The following is a 20,445-nucleotide window of genomic DNA, read 5'->3' as shown; positions in this document are numbered from 1 at the left end:
AAACCCGGGAATTATTTTTTCTTGTTCGCGTATACACCCTGTAACAGATGAGTCAATAAGGCACAGGAATTAAACATATAAAACTATGCCTTGAATAACGATAATAATAATAATAATAAATAATAATAATAAAAGAGGAGTGAAATAATAATGGATTGTGCATGGATGTACTGGACAAGGCATTAAATTAATGATCTGCTTCCAGGTGATCTGTTGAGTATTATTTTATGTACAAGTCATGAAATTGCACTAGCTATCAATCTTCTGCCCTTTTTCTATTAATGCACACTCTCACATCTGTAGATACACCATCACCATTTGTGTGTGATTATTCAGTAGATGGTAGGAGGGACAAAATGCAGAACATGGTGACTGTAGGGAAATATTGGGATATTGGAAGGCGAGAGGGGGAGAGAGAGAGAGAGAGAGAGAGAGAGAGAGAGAGAGAGAGAGAGAGAGAGAGAGAGAGAGAGAGAGACTTATCAATATTCTGCATGCAGATGATGCAGCTGCCATGGAACACCATGTTTCGTAGTGTCCTTTTTACACCAAAGTTGCCACCTTTTCCCTGATCTCTGCGTGGTTAACCAAATTCTAACATACAGTTATTTTGCTTTAAATGCCAAGTGTACAACCAACTCTATGGAATTCCATGAATACATGACACCATCCTACGCCAATTTTTTTATGAGTTACTTTGTGGATTTCTTCTTGTGCCCCCCACAGCTTAAGCTCATTGCTTAGTTTAGATTCATTGATTACATATTCACGAGCTGGACAAATGGCGAATGCAGAGACTGCATTTTCCCCACATAACTTCAACATCTACTCCAAAATCCGCATCACCAGGTGCTTTTCAACTCAATAATTTAGCTTTTTGGATGTTGATGGCCATCTCCCTTATAATTCGATAAAAACTTTTGGTCATATAAAATGCACAAATAATGAAAAGTACCTCTGCTGTGGCAAATGTAACCTATTTGTTGTCAAAAATCACTTTGACAACTTGATTGGGAAGCAGGTGTTATCTCCAAGTGTAAGGATGGTCTTGCCAGAACCCTTGCAGGTGTTTAATATTCTGTCCATCCCATTCAAAGCAGAAATCTCTTCCCAGTTCTTCCAATGGCATCAGCAAGCCTGATACCATTGTGAATTAACAGCTGGCCAGCACTTCTGTTCTCTCCATTAACCTTCAGACCTAAAAAACAAAAATCTCAAACATGTTCTTTGATAGACCCCCTGCATGCCCAGGGGTTAGAATAGGCTCGAGGTATTCCTGCCTGTCATAAGAGGCAACTAAAAGGAGTCTCTTACCTTTTGGCCTTTATGTGATGGTCCCCTGTAAGGTTTGACCTCCATTTTTCAAAATTTTCCTGAAGAGTGAACCAATTGGGGTAGGGTGCCTTACATGGTGCATCATGTCCATCATGCATTGAGATTTTAGCTTACTTTCTTGTCGTCACGTCGCAGTCCCGCTCATCCTCCATCTCTTGAGCGAGGACACCTTCCTGGGTGCATTTCCTCCACCCACTACACAGTGTCGTTTTCTGTGCCGACGAGGACTATGGAATTGTTTGCAGCTCATATCCAGTGCAATAGCCAGTCCTTTGTGGTGGGGCCGCCATGTACCCTGTTGGCTGTAGCCCCCTGATGACACAGGGATCGCTCTGCTGATGCCTGCACTGTTAACTCCCCACGTATGCCAGGGAGTAGATGCCCATCTCCTTGGGGCATCGGGACTTCTGGAATGGCCATCCTGCCAGGTGGCCCTTGCTGAGGCTGGGTGGCACCCGTGGGGAGGGTCTCTGGTCAGAGTGGATGGCATCAGGGGGGATGACATGCCATGAAGCATGGTTCGTCATCTCTTGCTGGTGGTCCGCCACCAGTAGTCTCTAAGTGGGCAAAGTCTAACTTCAGTGCTAAGAAATATGACCCCAAATTGTTCCCTTCCCTGGCTACACCATGGGAGGAAAGTTAGGCTAAGGATGGTAGTGAAGCTTATTTGCCTCGGTACCTCGAATGTACGAGAGTTGATGGGGAATCTTTCATGTCCATGAAATATCAGTTTTTGTGGAGCATTTGGAGGACAAGTTTAGGGAGATTGAGGGCTGGTCCAAAATGCGCTCTGGGTCAGTCTTGATCAAAACAGCATCTGACTTGTGACAAGTTGGGGGATGTTTCTGTTACCATTACGCCCCACAAGAGCTTAAATATGGGCCAGGGTATTATATTTCGCAGGGACCTTCTTTTTCTGTCTGACGACGAGCTGTACGCGCCAATTTAGAGCAGCGAGGTGTTCATGTCATCTTGCACGTCCATTGGGGTCCGAGGGATAATCAGGTTGCCACTGGTGCATGCCACTGGTGCATTCATATTGGCCTTCGAGGGTGACACATTGCCCGAGAAGGTCAAGGTGATGGTCTACTGTGTGACATCAAGCCATATATCCCTCCCCCAATGTGGTTCTTTAAGTGATGGAAGTTTGGCCATATGTTTTCCCGCTGTACTTCCAGCATCACATGTCGAGATTGTGGACTTCCATCACATGCCAATACTCCATGTGCCCCGCCTCCCATCTGTGTCAACTTAGGAGAGCATCATTCACCTTGCTCGCCAGACTGCAGGATTATACAGAAAGAGAGGAAAATCATGGAATATAAGATGCTGGACTGACTGACCTACACTGAGGCCAAGAGTAAATTTGAGCGCTTACCTCCTGTGCCTGTGACCATCTCTTACACTGCTGCTACGAGAACGCTTGTCGCCCCATCAGTTCCTCACATTCCTGTCACCTTGCCCATTTCATGGTGGTGGGCATTTCCCTCCCTGTTGCTCCCGCACTACTTACTTCGGGAGCAACACCACCTCAACCATCGGGGATATCAGTCCCCACTTCTGAGCTGGAGAAGTGTAAGTCTTATGCGGCTCCTTTTGCTAGGAAGGGGTCCCTTGTGTCACTCCCTTCTCAGCTTTCTGCTAGTGGGAAAGATGACACCCACCAGTGGCTGAAGGGCCCAAAAGCAGCTGGTCGTAGGGCTTCACACTCACCCTCAGTCCTGGAGATTGAATCAGTGAAGTCCTCCCAGGCAGCAGAACCCAAGGAGCAGCAATAGAAATCCAAGAAGAAGGTCCTCAAGACCAAGGGAATTGCAGTGGCACCCACACCACTTCTACCTACAAGATCTGCGTCTGCATATGAGGTGGAGATTCTGGCGTCCGCTGAGGACCTAGAGCTCGCTGGACCCTCAGACACAATGGATATAGACTGCTCAGGCAAAAAGTCGATGGCAGCAGGTGACCCTGAGGTGTAAACTGCCTCATTGAATGTCCCATGCCTTCCCAGTCTCACGATGATGTCATCCTCCAGTGGAATTGCAGCGATTATTTCCACCATCTGGCTGAGCTATGGCAACTGTTAAACTTTACACCTGCTTTCTGCGTTGTCCTCCAGGAGACCTCGTTCCCGGCCATGCGGACCCCTGCTCTCCGCGGCTATGAGGGATACTACAGGAACGGTAGCGACTGTAACTGAGTGTCAGGTGGAGTTGGTATTTATGTCCTAAACTCAGTCTATAGTGAAACTGTGCCCCTTCAAACCCCCCTTGTAGCTATGGCTGTCAGAATAAGGACGACACAGGAAATAACTGTCTGCAATGTATATCTTCCTCCGGATGGTGCATTACCCCTGAATGTGTTAGCTGCACTGATTGATCAACTCCCTAAACCTTTTGTACTTCTGGGAGATTTTAATGCCCATAACCCCTTGTGGAGAGAGAGGGGGGGGGGGGGGGGCATCGTTCTTACTGGCCGAGGCAGAGATGTCAAAACTTTACTGTCTCGGTTCAATCTCTGCCTCTTAAATACTCAGGCCGCCACATATTACAGTGTGGCTTATGGTAGTTACTCGACCATTGATGTACCAATTTGCAGCCCAGGACTTCTCCCATCTGTCCACTGGAGAGCACATGACGACCTGTGTGGTAGTGACCACTTCCCCTTCTTACTGTCATTGCCCCAGTGTAAGGGCCATGGACGCCTGCCCAGATGGGCTTTAAACAAGGCGGACTGGGAAACTTTCATCTCTGCTGTCACTGTTGAATCTCCCCCACATGGTAACATCGATGTGATGGTTGAGCAGATGACTTCAACAGTCATTTCTGTGGCAGAAAACACGATCCCTCACTCTTTAGGGTGCCTCCAGCGAAAGGCAGTCCCTTATTGATCGCTGGAAATCGCTGAAGCAATTAAGGACGTTGACGAGCTCTACAGCAGCATAAGCGCAACCCTTCCATGGAGCACCTCATACCTTGAAACAGCTCAGCCTTTAAACAGCTCCTTGCCTATGTTCGCCAACTTAATAAACAATGGAAGCAGGAGTGTTGGGAGGGATATGCCTTGACCATTGGGTGCCATACGTCACCTTCCCAATAGAGAGAATAGGCAAAGATAAAATGTGTTTTTGGGTACCAGACCCCAACAGCTGTTCCTGGTGTTAACATAAATGGTGTGTTATCTACCGACACAAACTCAATTGCCGAGCACTTCGCTCAGCACTATGCTCGAGCCTCTGTATCAGAGAATTATCCCCAGCCTTTCGCACTCTCAGATGGTGGCTGGAAGGGAAAGTCCTCTAGTTTACTACACACCACAGTGAATCCTATAATACCCCATTTACAGAGTGGGAGCTACTCACTGTCCTTGCACATTGCCCCAACAAAGCTCCTGGGCCAGATCGGACCCACAGTCAGATGATTAAACATCTCTCATCTGACCACAAGTGACATCTCCTCGTCATCTTCAACCGGATCTAGCACAATGACGGGAGAGAATCATCATTCCAGTGCTCAAACCCAGTAAAAACACACTTGATGTGGATAGCTATCAGCCCATCAGCCTCACCAATGTTCTTTGTAAGCTGCTGGAACGTATAATGTGTCAGTGCTTGGGTTGGGGTCCTGGAGTCATGTGGCCTACTGGCTCCATGTCAGGGCAGCTTCTGCCAGGGTCGCTCTACCACTGATAGTCTTGTGTCCCTTGAATCCACCATTCAAACAACCGTTTCCAGATTCCAACACCTGGTTGCAGTCTTTTTTGATTACGAAAAGTATATGACACCACCTGGCAATATCATATCCTTGCCACATTATACAAGTGGGGTCTCTGAGGCCCGCTCCCAATTTTAATCCAAATTTTCCTGTCACATCATACTTTCTATGTCCAAGTTGGTGCTTCCCATAGTTCCCCCCCATATCCAGGAGAATGGGGTCCCGCAGGGCTCTGTATTGAGTGTGTCTCTATTTTTAGTGGCCGTTAATGGTCTAGCAGCAGCAGTAGGGCTGTCCGTGTCAACTTCTGTGTATGCAGACAACTTCTGCATTTCATACTGCTCCACCAGTACTGGTGCTGCTGAGCAGCACCTACAGGGGACCGTTCACAAGGCGCAGTTATGGGCTGTAGCCCAAGGTTTCCAGTTTTCGATCGCAAAGTTGTGTGTTATGCACTTCTGTCAGCGTCATACCATTCATCCAGATCCAGAACTTTCCTTATTAATGATCCACTCTCTGTAGTGGAGACATATCGATTCTTAGGATTGGTTTTCATTGCCTGATTGAGTTGGCTTCCTCACCTTCGTCAGCTTAAGCAGAAATCCTGGTAGCACCTCAATGCCCTCCACTGCCAGAGCAACACCAACTGGGGTGCAGATCGCTCTACACTGCTGTAGCTGTACAGATCCCTTGTTCAATCCTGCCTTGACTGTGGGAGCCTGGTTTACGGGTTTGCTGCGCCCTCAGCATTGCGTTTACTCAACCCAGTGCACCACTGTGGCATTTGCCTAGCAGCAGGAGCTTTTAGGACAAGTCCGGTGACCGGAGTCCCTCCATTGCAGGTTAGGCTTGCACAACTGCTGCCCAGTTACGTTGCACACATTCTTAGTTCTCCTGCACATCTGAATCACCGTCTCCTTTTCCCACCCATGGCGGTTCATCTCCCACATCAGCAACCCAGGTAAGGGCTTCCAATTGCAGTTCGGGTCCGATCCCTTCTTTCCGAGCTATACTTGAGGTCCACTCACGTAGAACTCCATGTTGTACACCTAGGCTGGAGCTTCGCCTGGACCTTTCACAGGGCCCTAAGGACTCAGTTAATCCCGCAGCTCTCTGCTGCTGCTGCTTCCACTAGATTCTTGACATGTACTGAGGCCATGAAGAGGTTTACACCAGTGGCTCAATGGCTGATGCTTCATGCCGACTCACGTATTTCTGTGGAGGACATATTGAACAGCATTCCTTGCCCGATGGCTGCAGTGTTTTCACAGCCTAGCTGGTGGCTATATCTCGTGCTCTTGATCACATCTGTTCATGCCCTGGTGAGTCGTTTCTTCTGTGTACAGACTCGGTGAGCAGCCTACAAGCCATCTACCAGTGCTACCCTCATCCTTTGGTAGCGACCATCCAGGAGTCCATCTATGTCCTGGAATGGTCCAGTCATTCAGTGGTGTTGTGGTGTTTGGACCCCAGGTCATGTCAGAATCCCAGGCAACGAACTTGCTGACAGGCTGGCCAAACAAACTATGTGGAATCCGCTTATGGAGATCAGCTTTTCTGCAACTGACTTGCGTTCAGTACTATGCTGCAAGGTTTTGTGGCTTTGGAAGACGAAATGGCAGAACCTCAGCACGCACAACAAACTGCGTGCTATTAAGGAGACTACAAATGTGTGGCAGCCCTCCATGTGACCTGTAGCAGTGGCTCAGTGGTTCTCTGCTGGCTCCACATTGGCCACGCTTGGGTGACACATGGCTACCTTCTGCACTGTGATGACCCACCTCAGTGTCGGTGTGGCACTCGGGTGACAGTGCCCATATCTTGGTGAGCTGTCCTCAATTGGCTGCCCTGCGATGGACTCTACAGTTACTGGACTCGTTGCCATTAATTTTAGCTGACAATGCCTCATTGGCTAACTTAGTTTTACATTTTATACACGATGGTGACTTTTATCATTCTATATAAGTTTTAGCTCATGTCCTTTGTCTGTTTGTGTTCATCACTCCAATACTTTTAGGGTGGATGTTTTATTGTGTCGCAGAGTGGCTGGCTTTTCCTTTTTATTCTCGTGGTTGACCAGCCACGGTCATCTGCTCTCTTGTTTTTACCCCTTCTACCTGTTTCTTGCTTCTCTCTGTGGTTTTCTTTTCCTGTATTGTCTGTAGTTGTGTTGGTTGTCCCTCTGCCATTCTTCTGATTCTTCCTTTCTCCTGTTATTGTGCTGTACATCTCCTTTCTTTTCTTCTTTCCATTGTGTAGTTATTTTACCGGGAACAAGGGACCGATGACCTCGCAGTTTGGTCCCTTCCCCCCCTCTTTTAACCAACCAACCAAACAGCCTTTCATAGGTTTTTGAGCACTTCTGGCCATGCTTTGAGATGTAGGATATTTTAATAAAAAATCTGACCATCCACTAAAATTTTATTCCATTACATACCCAACATACATGGTACACTACTGCATCCCTGTGGCACTCCTACTACAAATCCTGAACTCATGGATCAGTGTCCTGTTGGGTAACACAGGTACAAAACTGTCTTTTAAATCCACCCACCGCCTGCTGCTGCAGTCCATTCACAGGCATTTTCTTATTGATCAAAGTTCATGTTGCACATAAAAGTAGCCATTCCATACACCAAATCTTTTTGCAATTACTGTGCAGTTGTCTTCGTGGATATAGGTAATAATCACTTGTCAACCAGCATACATAGCCATAACAGCCTCTAAAATCAAACTTGACCAACTGTTTGCTGAAAATGCTGCACCCCACACACCAATAACTTCAACAGCTGATTCAATTCTTCTGGTATTTTTATACTCCCAGCACCCACCCTGTGAGCATTGTCTCTCTACTACACAAATAGGAATTTTCTCTCCAACAAATCCTGCATTTCTGCAATCTTCTTGCCCTAAATCTCCACTAGTTTTTATTCATGACCATCTCTTTGCTAGCACTGCACCCATCTGTGCACCCATCCTGTCATCTTCAGTTACTTTGCACCTCATTGATCTCCTATCCCATCATTAACACTCTCGCCCCCCATCCTTCTCCTCAGATTTTTGTCCTCTAATAACTGATAACTGTTCAGTAGCACTGGACAACATACTTTTACTGTTTGAAGCACAGGAGATAAATTATCAACAATTACCACAACTCAGTGTATGACTGCTATATTTCCATAATGATTAAGCAATTTTCTCTGCAGTAGCTTGCAACGTTGACTTTTCACTTATAATAGTGGCTCATCATGTATTTATCTTGGTAAGGTGCCTGTGTTAGTGCTATCATTATGTAAATAAATTCATTGCAAAATGTTTTTATTTGTGTTTCCATTAGAGATTCCCATTTTTAAGAGCCCATTCTAGTATATACGTTCTATACATAAATAAACAACATGCAGAAATACCTGAAGACTCCATTTTTGTCTCTTTCTATTCTACAGAAAGTGAAGACAGTTGCAGATAGATATTTAAGTAAACATGCTTGTTAAACTGTTTTACTTCCAGTTAATATCCTGTTGTTGACATCCCAAAGGTATGTATATAATACTGATGTTATTGATTGGCATGAAGATTCTAAATAAATTCTTGCTTCTTAAAATTTAAAACTCAGCTTTGTGGAGTTAGATCTTCCTGACAAATAGATGTGGAAAGCTTTCAGGTTGTTAACTTTTTATAATATTGTCAAGTAGAAGAAGGTGTAACTAGATGAATGACGAACACTAACTTCACTTAACGAAGGTTTATTCAGCACTTGCACATACTAGAGCACAGAGTGAACTGCGTCCGGCCCGATCACATACAGTATATATACAGCTACAGAACATCCAGTACAATGATTCTTGACATTTGTGGATACTTCTAGAATGTACTCGAACCAAATATATAAATTAAAATTGTACAGTCCAGGTGAGTTTTGAACTCATGACCCTCCATGCAGCAGTTTAGTATCATAACCACTACACCATGGTGTTACTCAGCTTCTTCTGTGACATTGCTCCCTCCTTAAGAGAACAGCGTCTCGGTGTTACATCCTCCTAGTCCGGGAACAAGTCATCAGTCTTGCATACTGGGTTGCCAAATCCTTATAGGGCTTCATTCGAAGGACATGGATCATATATCTGATCTTTTGTCGTTTTGTGTCGGGGTCGAATTCTTCAGATTCATAAGTAACATCAGACAACTCTCTTACAACCTTATAAGATCCAAAGTAATGCATGAGGAGCTTCTCAGAGAGACCAACCTTCTGAACAGCAGTGAAGATCCAGACAAGATCACCAGGCTGGTAGACAACAGGGCGGTGGCTCGCGTCATACCTTCGGCGATCATTTTCTTGAGCCTACAATCCGTATTTAACGACCTTGGGGCACTGTGTTTTAATACAATGTCTTCTACAATGAATTTGGCTACCTCAAATGCCTCGACTGTTTTCACGGCTTTTGTAATGGCATAGCATGTCAGATAATCAGTGCAAATAATAATCCATCTATTGCTGCTAGCAGACGTTGGAAAGGCATTTCGGCTGGTGGAATTGGTATGAGTTGGCCAGGTGGTTTCTGAGGAACTGCATTTCTTCTCTGGCACTCTCAACAGTGCGACACATAGTGACAGACACTCCTGAATATACCTGGCCAGTAAAATCTCTTGCGGATCCTATCGTATGTCTTAATAAATCCTAAATGTCCAGCCTCAGGTTTATTATGGAATTTCTGTAGAACATCTAAGCACATGTGTTTAGAAATCACTGGTAGCCACCTCTTTCCATATGGATCAAAGTTTTTCTTGCAAAGTATATATATATATATATATAAAAATAGAGGGAAACATTCCACATGGAAAAAATATATCTAAAAAGAAAGATGATGAGACTTGCCAAACAAAAGCGCTGGCAGGTCGATAGACACACAAACATACACACAAGATTCAAGCTTTCGCAACAAACGGTTGCTTCGTCAAGAAAGAGGGAAGGAGAGGGAAAGACGAAAGGATGTGGGTTTTAAGGGAGAGGGTAAGGAGTCATTCCAATCCCGGGAGCGGAAAGGCTTACCTTAGGGGGGAAAAAGGACAGGTATACACTCGCGCGCGCGCGCGCGCGCACACACACACACACACACATCCATCCGCATATACACAGACACAAGCAGACATTTGTACAAATTTGTACAAACCACACCACATTTGTACAAATGTCTGCTTGTGTCTGTGTATATGCAGATGGATATGTGTGTGTGTGTGTGCGAGTGTATACCTGTCCTTTTTTCCCCCTAAGGTAAGTCTTTCCGCTCCCGGGATTGGAATGACTCCTTACCCTCTCCCTTAAAACCCACATCCTTTCGTCTTTCCCTCTCCTTCCCTCTTTCCTGACGAAGCAACCATTTGTTGCGAAAGCTTGAATCTTGTGTGTATGTTTGTGTTGTTTGTGTGTCTATCGACCTGCCAGCGCTTTTGTTTGGTAAGTCTCATCATCTTTCTTTTTAGACATATATAGATATATGTGCATATCGCTATCCCATGGCTTTTGCCACCTCAGCATATTTTCTGTGTTGTAGGGGATGGTAAGATGCACATTATTCCACCCAGATTTCGGCTACCTCTCATTGTGCCCTGAAATGAGAAATATCCTGCCCACTATCCTTCCCATCCCTCCCACAGTGGTATTCCCCCATCCACTGAACCTACACAATATACTCGACTGTCCCTACACAACCGCTGCTCCCAACCCCTTATCTCAGGGCTCATAACCCTGTAATAGACCTAGATATAAGACCTGTCCCATACATCGTCCCACCACACCTACTCCAGTCCAGTCACGAACATCTTCTATCCCATCAAAAGCAGGGCTACCTGTGAAACCAGTCATGTGATGTACAAGCTCATCTGCAACCACTGTGTTGCATTCTATGTGGGCATGACAACGAGCAAGCTGTCTGTCCACATGAAAGTCTGCCTACAAACTGTGGCCAAGAAACAAGTGGACCACCATGTTGCTGAGCATTCTGCCAAACGTGACATACTTCATTTCAATGATTGCTTCATATCCTGTGCCATAAGGATCCTTCCCACAACACCAGCTTTTCTGAATTGTGCAAATGGGAATTTTCTCTGCAATATATCGTATGTTCCCATAACCCTCCTCACCTCAACCTTCGTTAGTCATTGTTCTCACCATCCAGCCCCTTCCCTGTTTCCATTTGAGCCATTAAGTTTCAGTCCACTTTGTCGGAGACACTTAAGAATGGCCCTCAGTCTTTTTATATGTTCATCAGATGTCTCCGAGAACACTATAATGTCATCTTAATAACAAAGACACATCGTCCACTTCAGGTGATGTAGAAGATTATCCATCATCCGTTCAAAAGTTGCTGGTGCATTACACAAACCAAACGACGTTACCTTAAACTCATACAGGCTCTCAGAGGTGGTGAATGCAGTTTCTTCACGATCAGCCTCATCCATTTTGATTTGCCAGTTTCCCGAGTACATGTCCTTGGTTGAGAAAAATTCAGCCCCCTTCAGATAATGTAGTGTATCGTCAGTTCGTGTTAGGGAGTAAACATCCTTTTTAGTTATCTTATTAAGTTTCCTGTAATCAACACAAAAGTGCCAACTACCATACTTTTTCCTGACGAGGACCACTGGTGATGACCATGGGCTCTGCAAAAACTGAATGATGTCATTCTTCATAATTTTCTCTACCTCATCGCGAATTATTCGATGTTCCATTGCTGACACACGGTATGCTCCTCTGGTGTATCGGTTGATGGTCGCCAGTGCTAATCCGGTGCTTCACCATTGATTTGTTTAATTTGCTCTTCACCTGTGGATTGAAGCATTCAGAGAACTCTTGAAGAATGGCAAGTAGCTTCTTCTGTTGTTCCTTAGTGAGATCTGATGATAGTTGAGCTAGAAGATATTGTCTCGTAGTGGTAGCGCTAATTTCACCCACAGACTCAGCATGGGAGGTTTCTATGATGCTCAGCTCTCATGCAATTAACGGCTCAGTGTTTGCTATGCACATGCATCTTGGAAGGATCTGTGGTTTTCAGTGACAGTTCACTATACACAATTCACCGACTCCATTCTTAAACGAGACGACAGAGGCTGGGATGACCAAGTTATTCTTCAGTGGTATGCTTCTCTTACATTCCACTACAAGATCCATGGGTTGATGCATGGCATGACACATGACAGTTTCTTTTCTAGTGCTGACTGCAGAAATGATCACTTCATCCAGCACACATAGTCTCCACATACTCGGATTCCCATCTTGTCCACATTATCTCATCTCGTCTAGCATAATCTTTGAGTGATCACAATCTTTAATTGCCTGAGAAGCTTTAAAAAGTCTCATTCGAGAATGACGTCATGACTACACTCTGTAAGACGACGAATTCTAAGGGCTGTGTATGGCCACTTATACCCACATGAATGGTACATATTCCTGTAGGTTTTACACATTTCGCATTATTTCCTTTCAGCAGAGATGTTTTGTTGTCGACGAATACAGTTTTCTGCAACTGGCAATGTTACATCTCCGAAATGACTGAATATGATGCTCCAGAGTCCACAAGAACTTGGGCTGGTCGACCATCCATGAGGATATCGACATAGTTTCCTATCATTTTTGTAGCGATCGATGGCGGAAGATTTTTCTCTTTGGTGGCCTCACCTCCAAGGAAAGTCGCACCCTTTAGTTTTCCAGGTTGCGGCAGCTAGGTGATTGGCTGTAGCTTCTAAACGGTGATGGAGACCTTGATCGGCATGTTGGGAACGTTCTCTCCAGTGGCTAGCTTGCGGCAGTGGTGACCTATGTCGTCCTGCACCCACATCTTCTTGTTCATCTTCATTGTCCTGGACTTGGCATTGGCTAAGATCGGTCTGCCGTCTTCTGGTGTGGGAGTCATCAAATATCCGCTGCCTTTCTCGACAATAGAGCAGCATGTGTCCCGGTATTGTGCAGTGGAAACATATTGGTTGGTTATCCTGGTCTTTGGTGCCCAAACAGATTCATCATGTGGCATTGTAGGAACATAACTCCACCTGGGTCTCGACTTTTTTACCGTTCTAAAGGGAAATGAAGGCCAAGAGATTGGGTTCAATGTCTGTTCCACTTTCTCCCTTATGATCTCTTGGAGCATCTCAGTTTTTTGCTCACCGTGCAATCCAAGTGCCTTCTGAACTTCCTCTCTCACTATCTGACGAAGAACACTTGTGAAATCAGTTTCTTCCTCCATAACAGACATTGATATGGTGTTTGGGAGCCGTTCAAACTTCTTGCGTATAATTCTTTTTTGCTGCATTGTCTCGATATACTGGCACCATTTTATGAAGTCATCTGCTGTTGAAACCTCCTTCAGGAGTAGGGCTTGATACATATCCTGAGCAAGACCCTGCATGAGATGTGCGACCATATCTTCCTCCTCCATTCTAGGATCCACTATTTTACACAGCTCCAAGACATCTTGAATGTGGGATGATGTAGTTTCTCCTGGATGCTGTGCCCTGCACTTTAATTTATCTTCAGCAATGCGCTTCTTTCGTTGTGTGTCACCAAAATACTTGCGCAGTTCTGCCTGGAATACTTCCCAGCTTGTGACCTTCTCCTTGTTATTCTCATACCATTGCTTGGCAGTGTCCTCCAAGTAGAAAAATATGTTAGCCAAACACACAGTGTCATCCCATTTGTTAAATTTGGCTATACGCTCATATACTGTCAGCCACTTGTTTGGATCTTGGCCATTGTCAGCAGAGAACCCAGAAGGATGTCTCATGTGGTGGCACACTGTTGCTGTCATCGTAATGTCTTCTTCCTTTTCTGTCTCCGATAGATTGTGATCTGTTGAATATGATTATATTGTCAGCTCTGTTGCGGTCTGATTGGAGCCACAGTGTCGTCGATAATGTGCGCTATCACAAGTTCCAATACCCAGTGTCTCCACCAGAATAATGTCATGTAGAAGAAGGTGTAACTAGATGAATGATGAACACTAACTTCACTTAACAAAGGTTTATTCAGCGCTTGCACATATAAGGGCACGGAGTGAACTGCCTCCAGCCAGAACACATACATTATATATACAGCTACAGAACATTACATTACAATGATTCTTGACATTTGTGGATACTTCTAGAATGTACTCGAACCGAATATAGAAATTAAAATTGTACAGTCCAGTGAGTTTTGAACTCACGGCGTTCCATGCAACAGGTATCATAACAGCTACACCACGGTGTTACTCAGCTTCTTCTGCGACAATATTGAAATTCATTTATATTCAACAATTGTAATGCTAATCATATTTTGGCAAAATGTGAAATTTCAGCAAAGCCATCTGCTTGTTAATGTAATTACTTTTTTCAGTAGAGGATTGGCTATTTATTTTTTGTTCTGTAGCCAATAGGGTCAGTGTCTTTGCTTTAAATGAGGATAATGATTTATCTGTAACTTCTCTGATTTGTAGTTATCATCCTTCCATTCCTGATTATGAAATAAGACTCCAGTCTAATTTATTCCAGGTTTCAAAACTATGTGTATCCAAGCATTGGAGGAACACAGCACAATATGCTTGTTTTGTATTATACTGTCCTCTCATCAGTGGCTGAAAATAAATTTTTCCATTGCCTCTTGCCAAAAGATCACATCAAGCTTTTGAAAAAAATAAAGGCAACTTCACCAGGTAGTTACTTTGACATTAAATCAAATCTTATCTGAACTATTTGCAGATTTTTATAGTAACAATCGCAAATTTTGCTTCAGCAATTGACTACAAACTGCTGGTGGAAACACCAAATAAGTTTTTGGATGCTGTAAGGCCAGCCATGCGGAAAGAGAATGTTGGATTACTAGTGAAACTTTTAAAGAGCCTACCAGTGTCGATGAACTGCACCGTACAACCTGGAGCAATATATGGAGCATGGGCAGCTACTGAATTTTTCCAGGTGAGCATACTCAGTTGCCAGCATATTTGAAAAAAAAAGGCTTGTAAGCATTTGAAGTAATAATAAATAAAGCTTTTAGGATTGTACAGTTTACAGGCACTTGTATCTTAGGAAGACACCAACCAACAGGTCCTAGAGGAAATGTTGGGGAAAACTATTGGACATCATTTGTTACTAAGTACTCTGTAAAACAATTTATTAACCAACAACAATTTATTTCCCTCAAAAACAAGAAGATGCAAGGCTCAACTTAAAAAAAATAAAACACAATTAACTTGAGCTTTCGCCCTTAAGAAAAGGCTTTAAACGTGAAATATCAGAAGTTAAACAGTTTAGACACACCATCACCTGAAAATTGCAGTACAGTAATAGAGCATCCCCATGTCAGGTCAGGGCACAAACCTGCAGATGACGCAGCAGACTCCAGACGTAGACCTCAGAACCCAGTCCCCATGCGCCTTCAGTCCAAGAGAAGATAGTTAATGCACAACAACAACACAGCAAAGGCTCTTAAGCAGTAAACAGGTTAAATCAAACCAAAACCTTTGCTCCACCTCTAAAAGAAATCCAATAACTAATATTAATTTAAGATTAAAGCGCCACTGAATGTTAACTCGCTTAAGCCTTGGCAGGTATAGTTAACTGATCCAAATGAGGTACACCTAAAGTTGAAATTACAATCAGCCAAGGATCAAGAATTATTAGTATCTTAAGTGTAGAACAAATATCACCACAATCTGAATAAACACTGAAACAGCCGTCAAATTAGTGTCCACAACCCATTGTATACAAATGGGCTTTTATTAGATTAATGTTCAAATTGGAGGGTCTCAAGCACTTCAGTTGTCCTTATGGAATTCTTTTTAGCACAGTTTTACATATAATTTAACAAAGGCAAGCACCATTTAAGCATCATATAAAATATTCCACTTATTTCTCCTAAAAGTGGTTGTGGTATCTAAGGAGTAAAAAAAGGTTGACTGTCTGCAAGAAACAAGTCAGTGCCACTAAAGAAAGTGGAACTCAGCATGAGCAAAAAAATAAATAAATAAATAAATAAATAAAAAAATAATAGTTTACTCTAGATGTAAACCAATTTCCCCTGGGGGAGAGTTGAACATGTGCCACAGACCTATTCAAAGACACATTAAATCTAAGATGGGGGAGTGCAGCACGACTAAAAAAAATAGAAAAACCATGCGGAATGCTAGCGTCAGGCTGCTGCAAACGCAGCCAACAGCAGGCATTGGAGACAAGTTTCTAGAGATCAGACAAACGATGCTCACCTTAAACATAAGGAAGTGGAACTGGGCTCTTTCCTCAACCAAGAAACCGAAGAAAGTGTTAACTAGTTTCCAGCAAAATCCTGCAGTGGAGGCGTTCCAGTCATCTAGTGCAGAAGGGGATATGACCAGTGGGTGTCACCATGCGCCATGTTCTCTGGGAGAAACCCGGGCACTGTGTAAAACACAAAGACATTCACCATAAGCATCCAGTCCCAGCTTGAAGAGCATGGCCGATTTCCTTCCCCATTCTTGAGACAAACTGAGCTTGTTCTCCATCTCTAATGACCGCAGTGTTGACAGGATGTTAAGCCCAATCTTCCTTCCTTCCTTTTTAGAAAGGATAGGTACACTAGGACAACACCAGCTAGTTTCATAATGTCAGTAACCGAAACTCTAGAAGACTAGAAACATTCTATGATGTATTTTTATACATTTCCAAAGCTTCTGATTGTATTCATCAAAGTAATTTTCTAATTAAGCTCCACTGCTTAAACAGGAGAAGGAAAACTTACTACATTAAAAATGATTTTGGGTTTAACTAAAACAAAGTGTGATAGTACTGTTAGAAATGCCAAAATTAATTTTCAGTTCTTGGACAACTGGGCAGCTAGGGTTCACTTTAGAACCACAATGGTGTAAGGTTTGCTTCACCCATGGCATTCAATAAGCTTTATAGCCCAGTCACTGGAGACCAAATAAGGTTGAATAGTGGCAAAAATCATGTCACAAATTTATGTACAGTGGTAGGAGGGAGTATCACGAACAACGTGCTAAAATTCTCTACTAATGGTGAGTGAGTGAGTGAGTGAGGTGGTAGGGGTGGTGGTGGTGGTGGTGGTGGTGGTGGTGGAGGTGGAGGATTGTATAAAGTTCAATTTATAAAGAATTTCTTCAATAGCTCAGAAATGATTACTTATATCAAAAATGTTTCCCAGTACAAAATTTAACTATATTAAATCTCCTACAAAAAGCTCCTGTGAACTTTTTCTCTAGGACTAATACACTGAGGTGACAAAACTCTTAGGATACCTCCTAATGTTGTCAGACTTCCTTTTGATGAGCATAGTGCAGCAGTTCGATGTGACATGGACTCAAGATGTCGTTGGAAGTCCCTTGCAGAAATATTTAACCACACTGCCTCTATAGCCACCCATAATTGCAAAAGTGTTACTGGTGCAGGATTTTGTGCACAAACTGACTCTTGGATATGCCACATAAATGTTTGACGGGACTCATGTCGTGTGATATGTGTGGCCAAATCATTTCATCCAGAATGTTCCTCTAACCAATCATGAACAATAGTTGCACACTGATATATTGCATTGTCATCCATAAATTCCATCATTGTTTGGGAATATGAAGTCAATGAACAGCTGCAAATGGTGTCCAGGTAACAAACATAACCATTTCCAGTCAATGATCAGTTCAGTTCCATATAAATACAGCACACACCATTATGGATCCACCACCAGCTTGCACAGTGCCTTGTTGGCAACTTAGATCCATGGCTTCATGGGGTCTGCACCACACTTGAACCCTACATCAGCTCTTACCAACTGAAATCAGAAGTCATCTGACCAGGCCACAGTTTTCCAGTTATTGCGGGTCCAACTGATATGGTCATGAGTCTATGAGAGGCATGGCAGACAATGTCATGCTGTAGCAAAGGCACTTGCATTGGTCATTGGCTTCATGGCTCATTAACGCCAACGTTCACCGCACTGCCCTACTGGATACATTCCTCGTACATCCCACATTGGTTTCTGTGGTTATTTCATGCAGTGTGGCTTGTCTGTTAACACTGGCAACTCTACACAGATGCCACTGTTCTCCATCGTTAAGTGAAGGCCATCAGCCACTACATTGTCTGTGGTGAGAGATAATGCCTGAAATTTGGTATTTTCAGCATACTCTTGACACTGTGAGTTTTGGAATATTGAACTCCCTAACAATTACCAAAATGGCATGTCCCCTGCATCTAGCTCCAACTGCTATTTTGCATTAAAAGTCTGTTAATTCCCCTCTTGTGGCCGTAATCACATTGGACTCCTTTTTATATGAATCACCTGAGTATAAATAACAGCTCCATCAGTGGACTGCCCTTTTATACCTTGTATGCCTGATACTGGTGCACACACACACACACACACACACACACACACATATATATATATATATATGTACATATATAGATATAGGTGCATATCGCTATCCCATGACTTTTGCCACCTCTGCATATTTTCTGTGTTGCAGGGGATGGTAAGATGCACATTATTCCACCCAGATTTCGACTACCTCTCATTGTGCCCTGAAATGAGAAATGTCCTGCCCACTATCCTTCCCACCCCTCCCACAGTAGTATTCCCCCATCCACTGAACCTACACAATATACTCGACTGTCCCTACACAACCGCTGCTCCCAACCCCTTATCTCAGGGCTCATAACCCTGTAATAGACCTAGATATAAGACCTGTCCCATACATCGTCCCACCACACCTACTCCAGTCCAGTCACGAACATCTTCTATCCCATCAAAAGCAGGGCTACCTGTGAAACTAGTCACGAACATCTTCTATCCCATCAAAGGCAGGGCTACCTGTGAAACCAGTCACGTGATCTACAAGCTCATCTGCAACCACTGTGTTGCATTCTATGTGGGCATGACAACGAGCAAGCTGTCTGTCCACATGAAAGTCTGCCTACAAACTGTGGCCAAGAAACAAGTGGACCACCATGTTGCTGAGCATTCTGCCAAACGTGACATACTTCATTTCAATGATTGCTTCACATCCTGTGCCATAAGGATCCTTCCCACCAACACCAGCTTTTCTGAATTGTGCAGATGTGAACTTCCCCTGCAATATATCGTATGTTCCTATAACCCTACTCACTTCAACCTTCGTTAGTCATTGTCCTCACCATCCAGCCCCTTCCCTGTTTCCATTTTGGCACTATTCAGCCCTCATTCGAGCATTGAAGCCAGCCTTTTTACTCCTCCCCCCCCCCCCCTTCTCCCCACCTCTCGCCAGCTCTCCATCTAACATGCAGCACGTCACTGTCCGTCACCCCTACCCTACTAACCTTGCCCCTCCCTGCCTCAGTCTCCTTCTTACCCACACTTGGTCACCACTTCCATCATGCACTGGTGACTGGTGCTGCTACTCACAGTATGGCTTCAGTTGCCTGAGACACCAGTCATGTGTGTGAGTTGTGTTTGCACTGGTGACTGTTGCTGCTACTCACAGTATGGCTTCAGTTGCTTGAGACGGCAGTTGTGTGTGTGCGCGTGTGTGTGCGCGCGTGTGCGCGGGTGTGTGCGTGTGTGTGCGTGTGTGTGTGTGTGTGTGTGTGTGTGTGTTCTATGATTGACGAAGGCCTTACTGGCTGAAAGCTTTATTTGTGACAGTCCTTTTTTTTTCCTATCTGTGACTCAGCATCTCTGCTATATAGTGAGTAACAACTTTCCTATTCATAATATTGTTATTGAAAATAGAGTTTTTGTGGTATAGGATTAATGTGCATAGTTAAATAAAGTGGGTAAAGATCAAATATAAAATTTATAAGTGCAATAGAGACATATTGAAGGATGAATTTTGTTCTGTGGGTGTAACACGATGGAGGGGTCGGGCTGGATGATAGAAGTGTGAGCAAATGTAGTTCACCAAATTATGGTCATGCACTTACCTCCTTCATAGGCCTGCAGACTGAGGAGCAAGTAGGTGATTCACCTCTTTATCCAACCCACTATATCACAAGAAGTAACTACAGGGTGTTTAACAAAGTTACACAGGCCCCCAACAACCTTAGGAATCACTGGTAATGCATTGCACCTACGTGCCTGGATGGTGTTTATTTTCCACAAAGTGCATCAACACAACATGGAATACAGATAATATGTAACTATCTGCATGCTGTTCTCCCCCCCACCCCCACCCCCTCCTGGCTATCCTTTTCGTGTTGAGGCCCATTGAACGTTGGATTCTTCCCGTGGTGTTGTTTACACCAGGCTGCTCGATGGTCTGACTGATGCAGAAATCCAAATGTACCTCTTTGATCAGGATGTCATTGCAGCCCATCAGGTGATGAAAAAAGTAGATGCATCCTTAGTGCCCACATGCACTTTTTTTCTCATTTTTGATGGAGTGATTCTTTGCTCAGAGATCAAAGCAGGCTA

At 43.9% G+C, this 20,445-nt stretch overlaps 1 protein-coding gene across 2 annotated transcripts in view; it reads left to right on the top strand.

Annotated features, from left to right (window-relative positions):
- Window positions 1-20,445, top strand: part of LOC126190945 (NBAS subunit of NRZ tethering complex-like) — a 410,919-nt gene that overhangs the window by 296,344 nt on the left and 94,130 nt on the right. For both annotated transcript variants that reach the window (XM_049931590.1, XM_049931589.1), the window contains exons 32-33: window positions 14,562-14,722; window positions 14,803-14,984. In XM_049931590.1, coding sequence (XP_049787547.1) covers window positions 14,562-14,722; window positions 14,803-14,984 — 343 coding nt within the window. The remainder of the gene's footprint in view (window positions 1-14,561; window positions 14,723-14,802; window positions 14,985-20,445) is intronic.

The sequence above is a fragment of the Schistocerca cancellata genome, chromosome 6 (assembly GCF_023864275.1).
Source record: "Schistocerca cancellata isolate TAMUIC-IGC-003103 chromosome 6, iqSchCanc2.1, whole genome shotgun sequence".
NCBI classification, from domain to species: Eukaryota; Metazoa; Arthropoda; class Insecta; order Orthoptera; family Acrididae; genus Schistocerca; species Schistocerca cancellata.
This window is presented reverse-complemented; position numbering and strand designations above follow the sequence as displayed.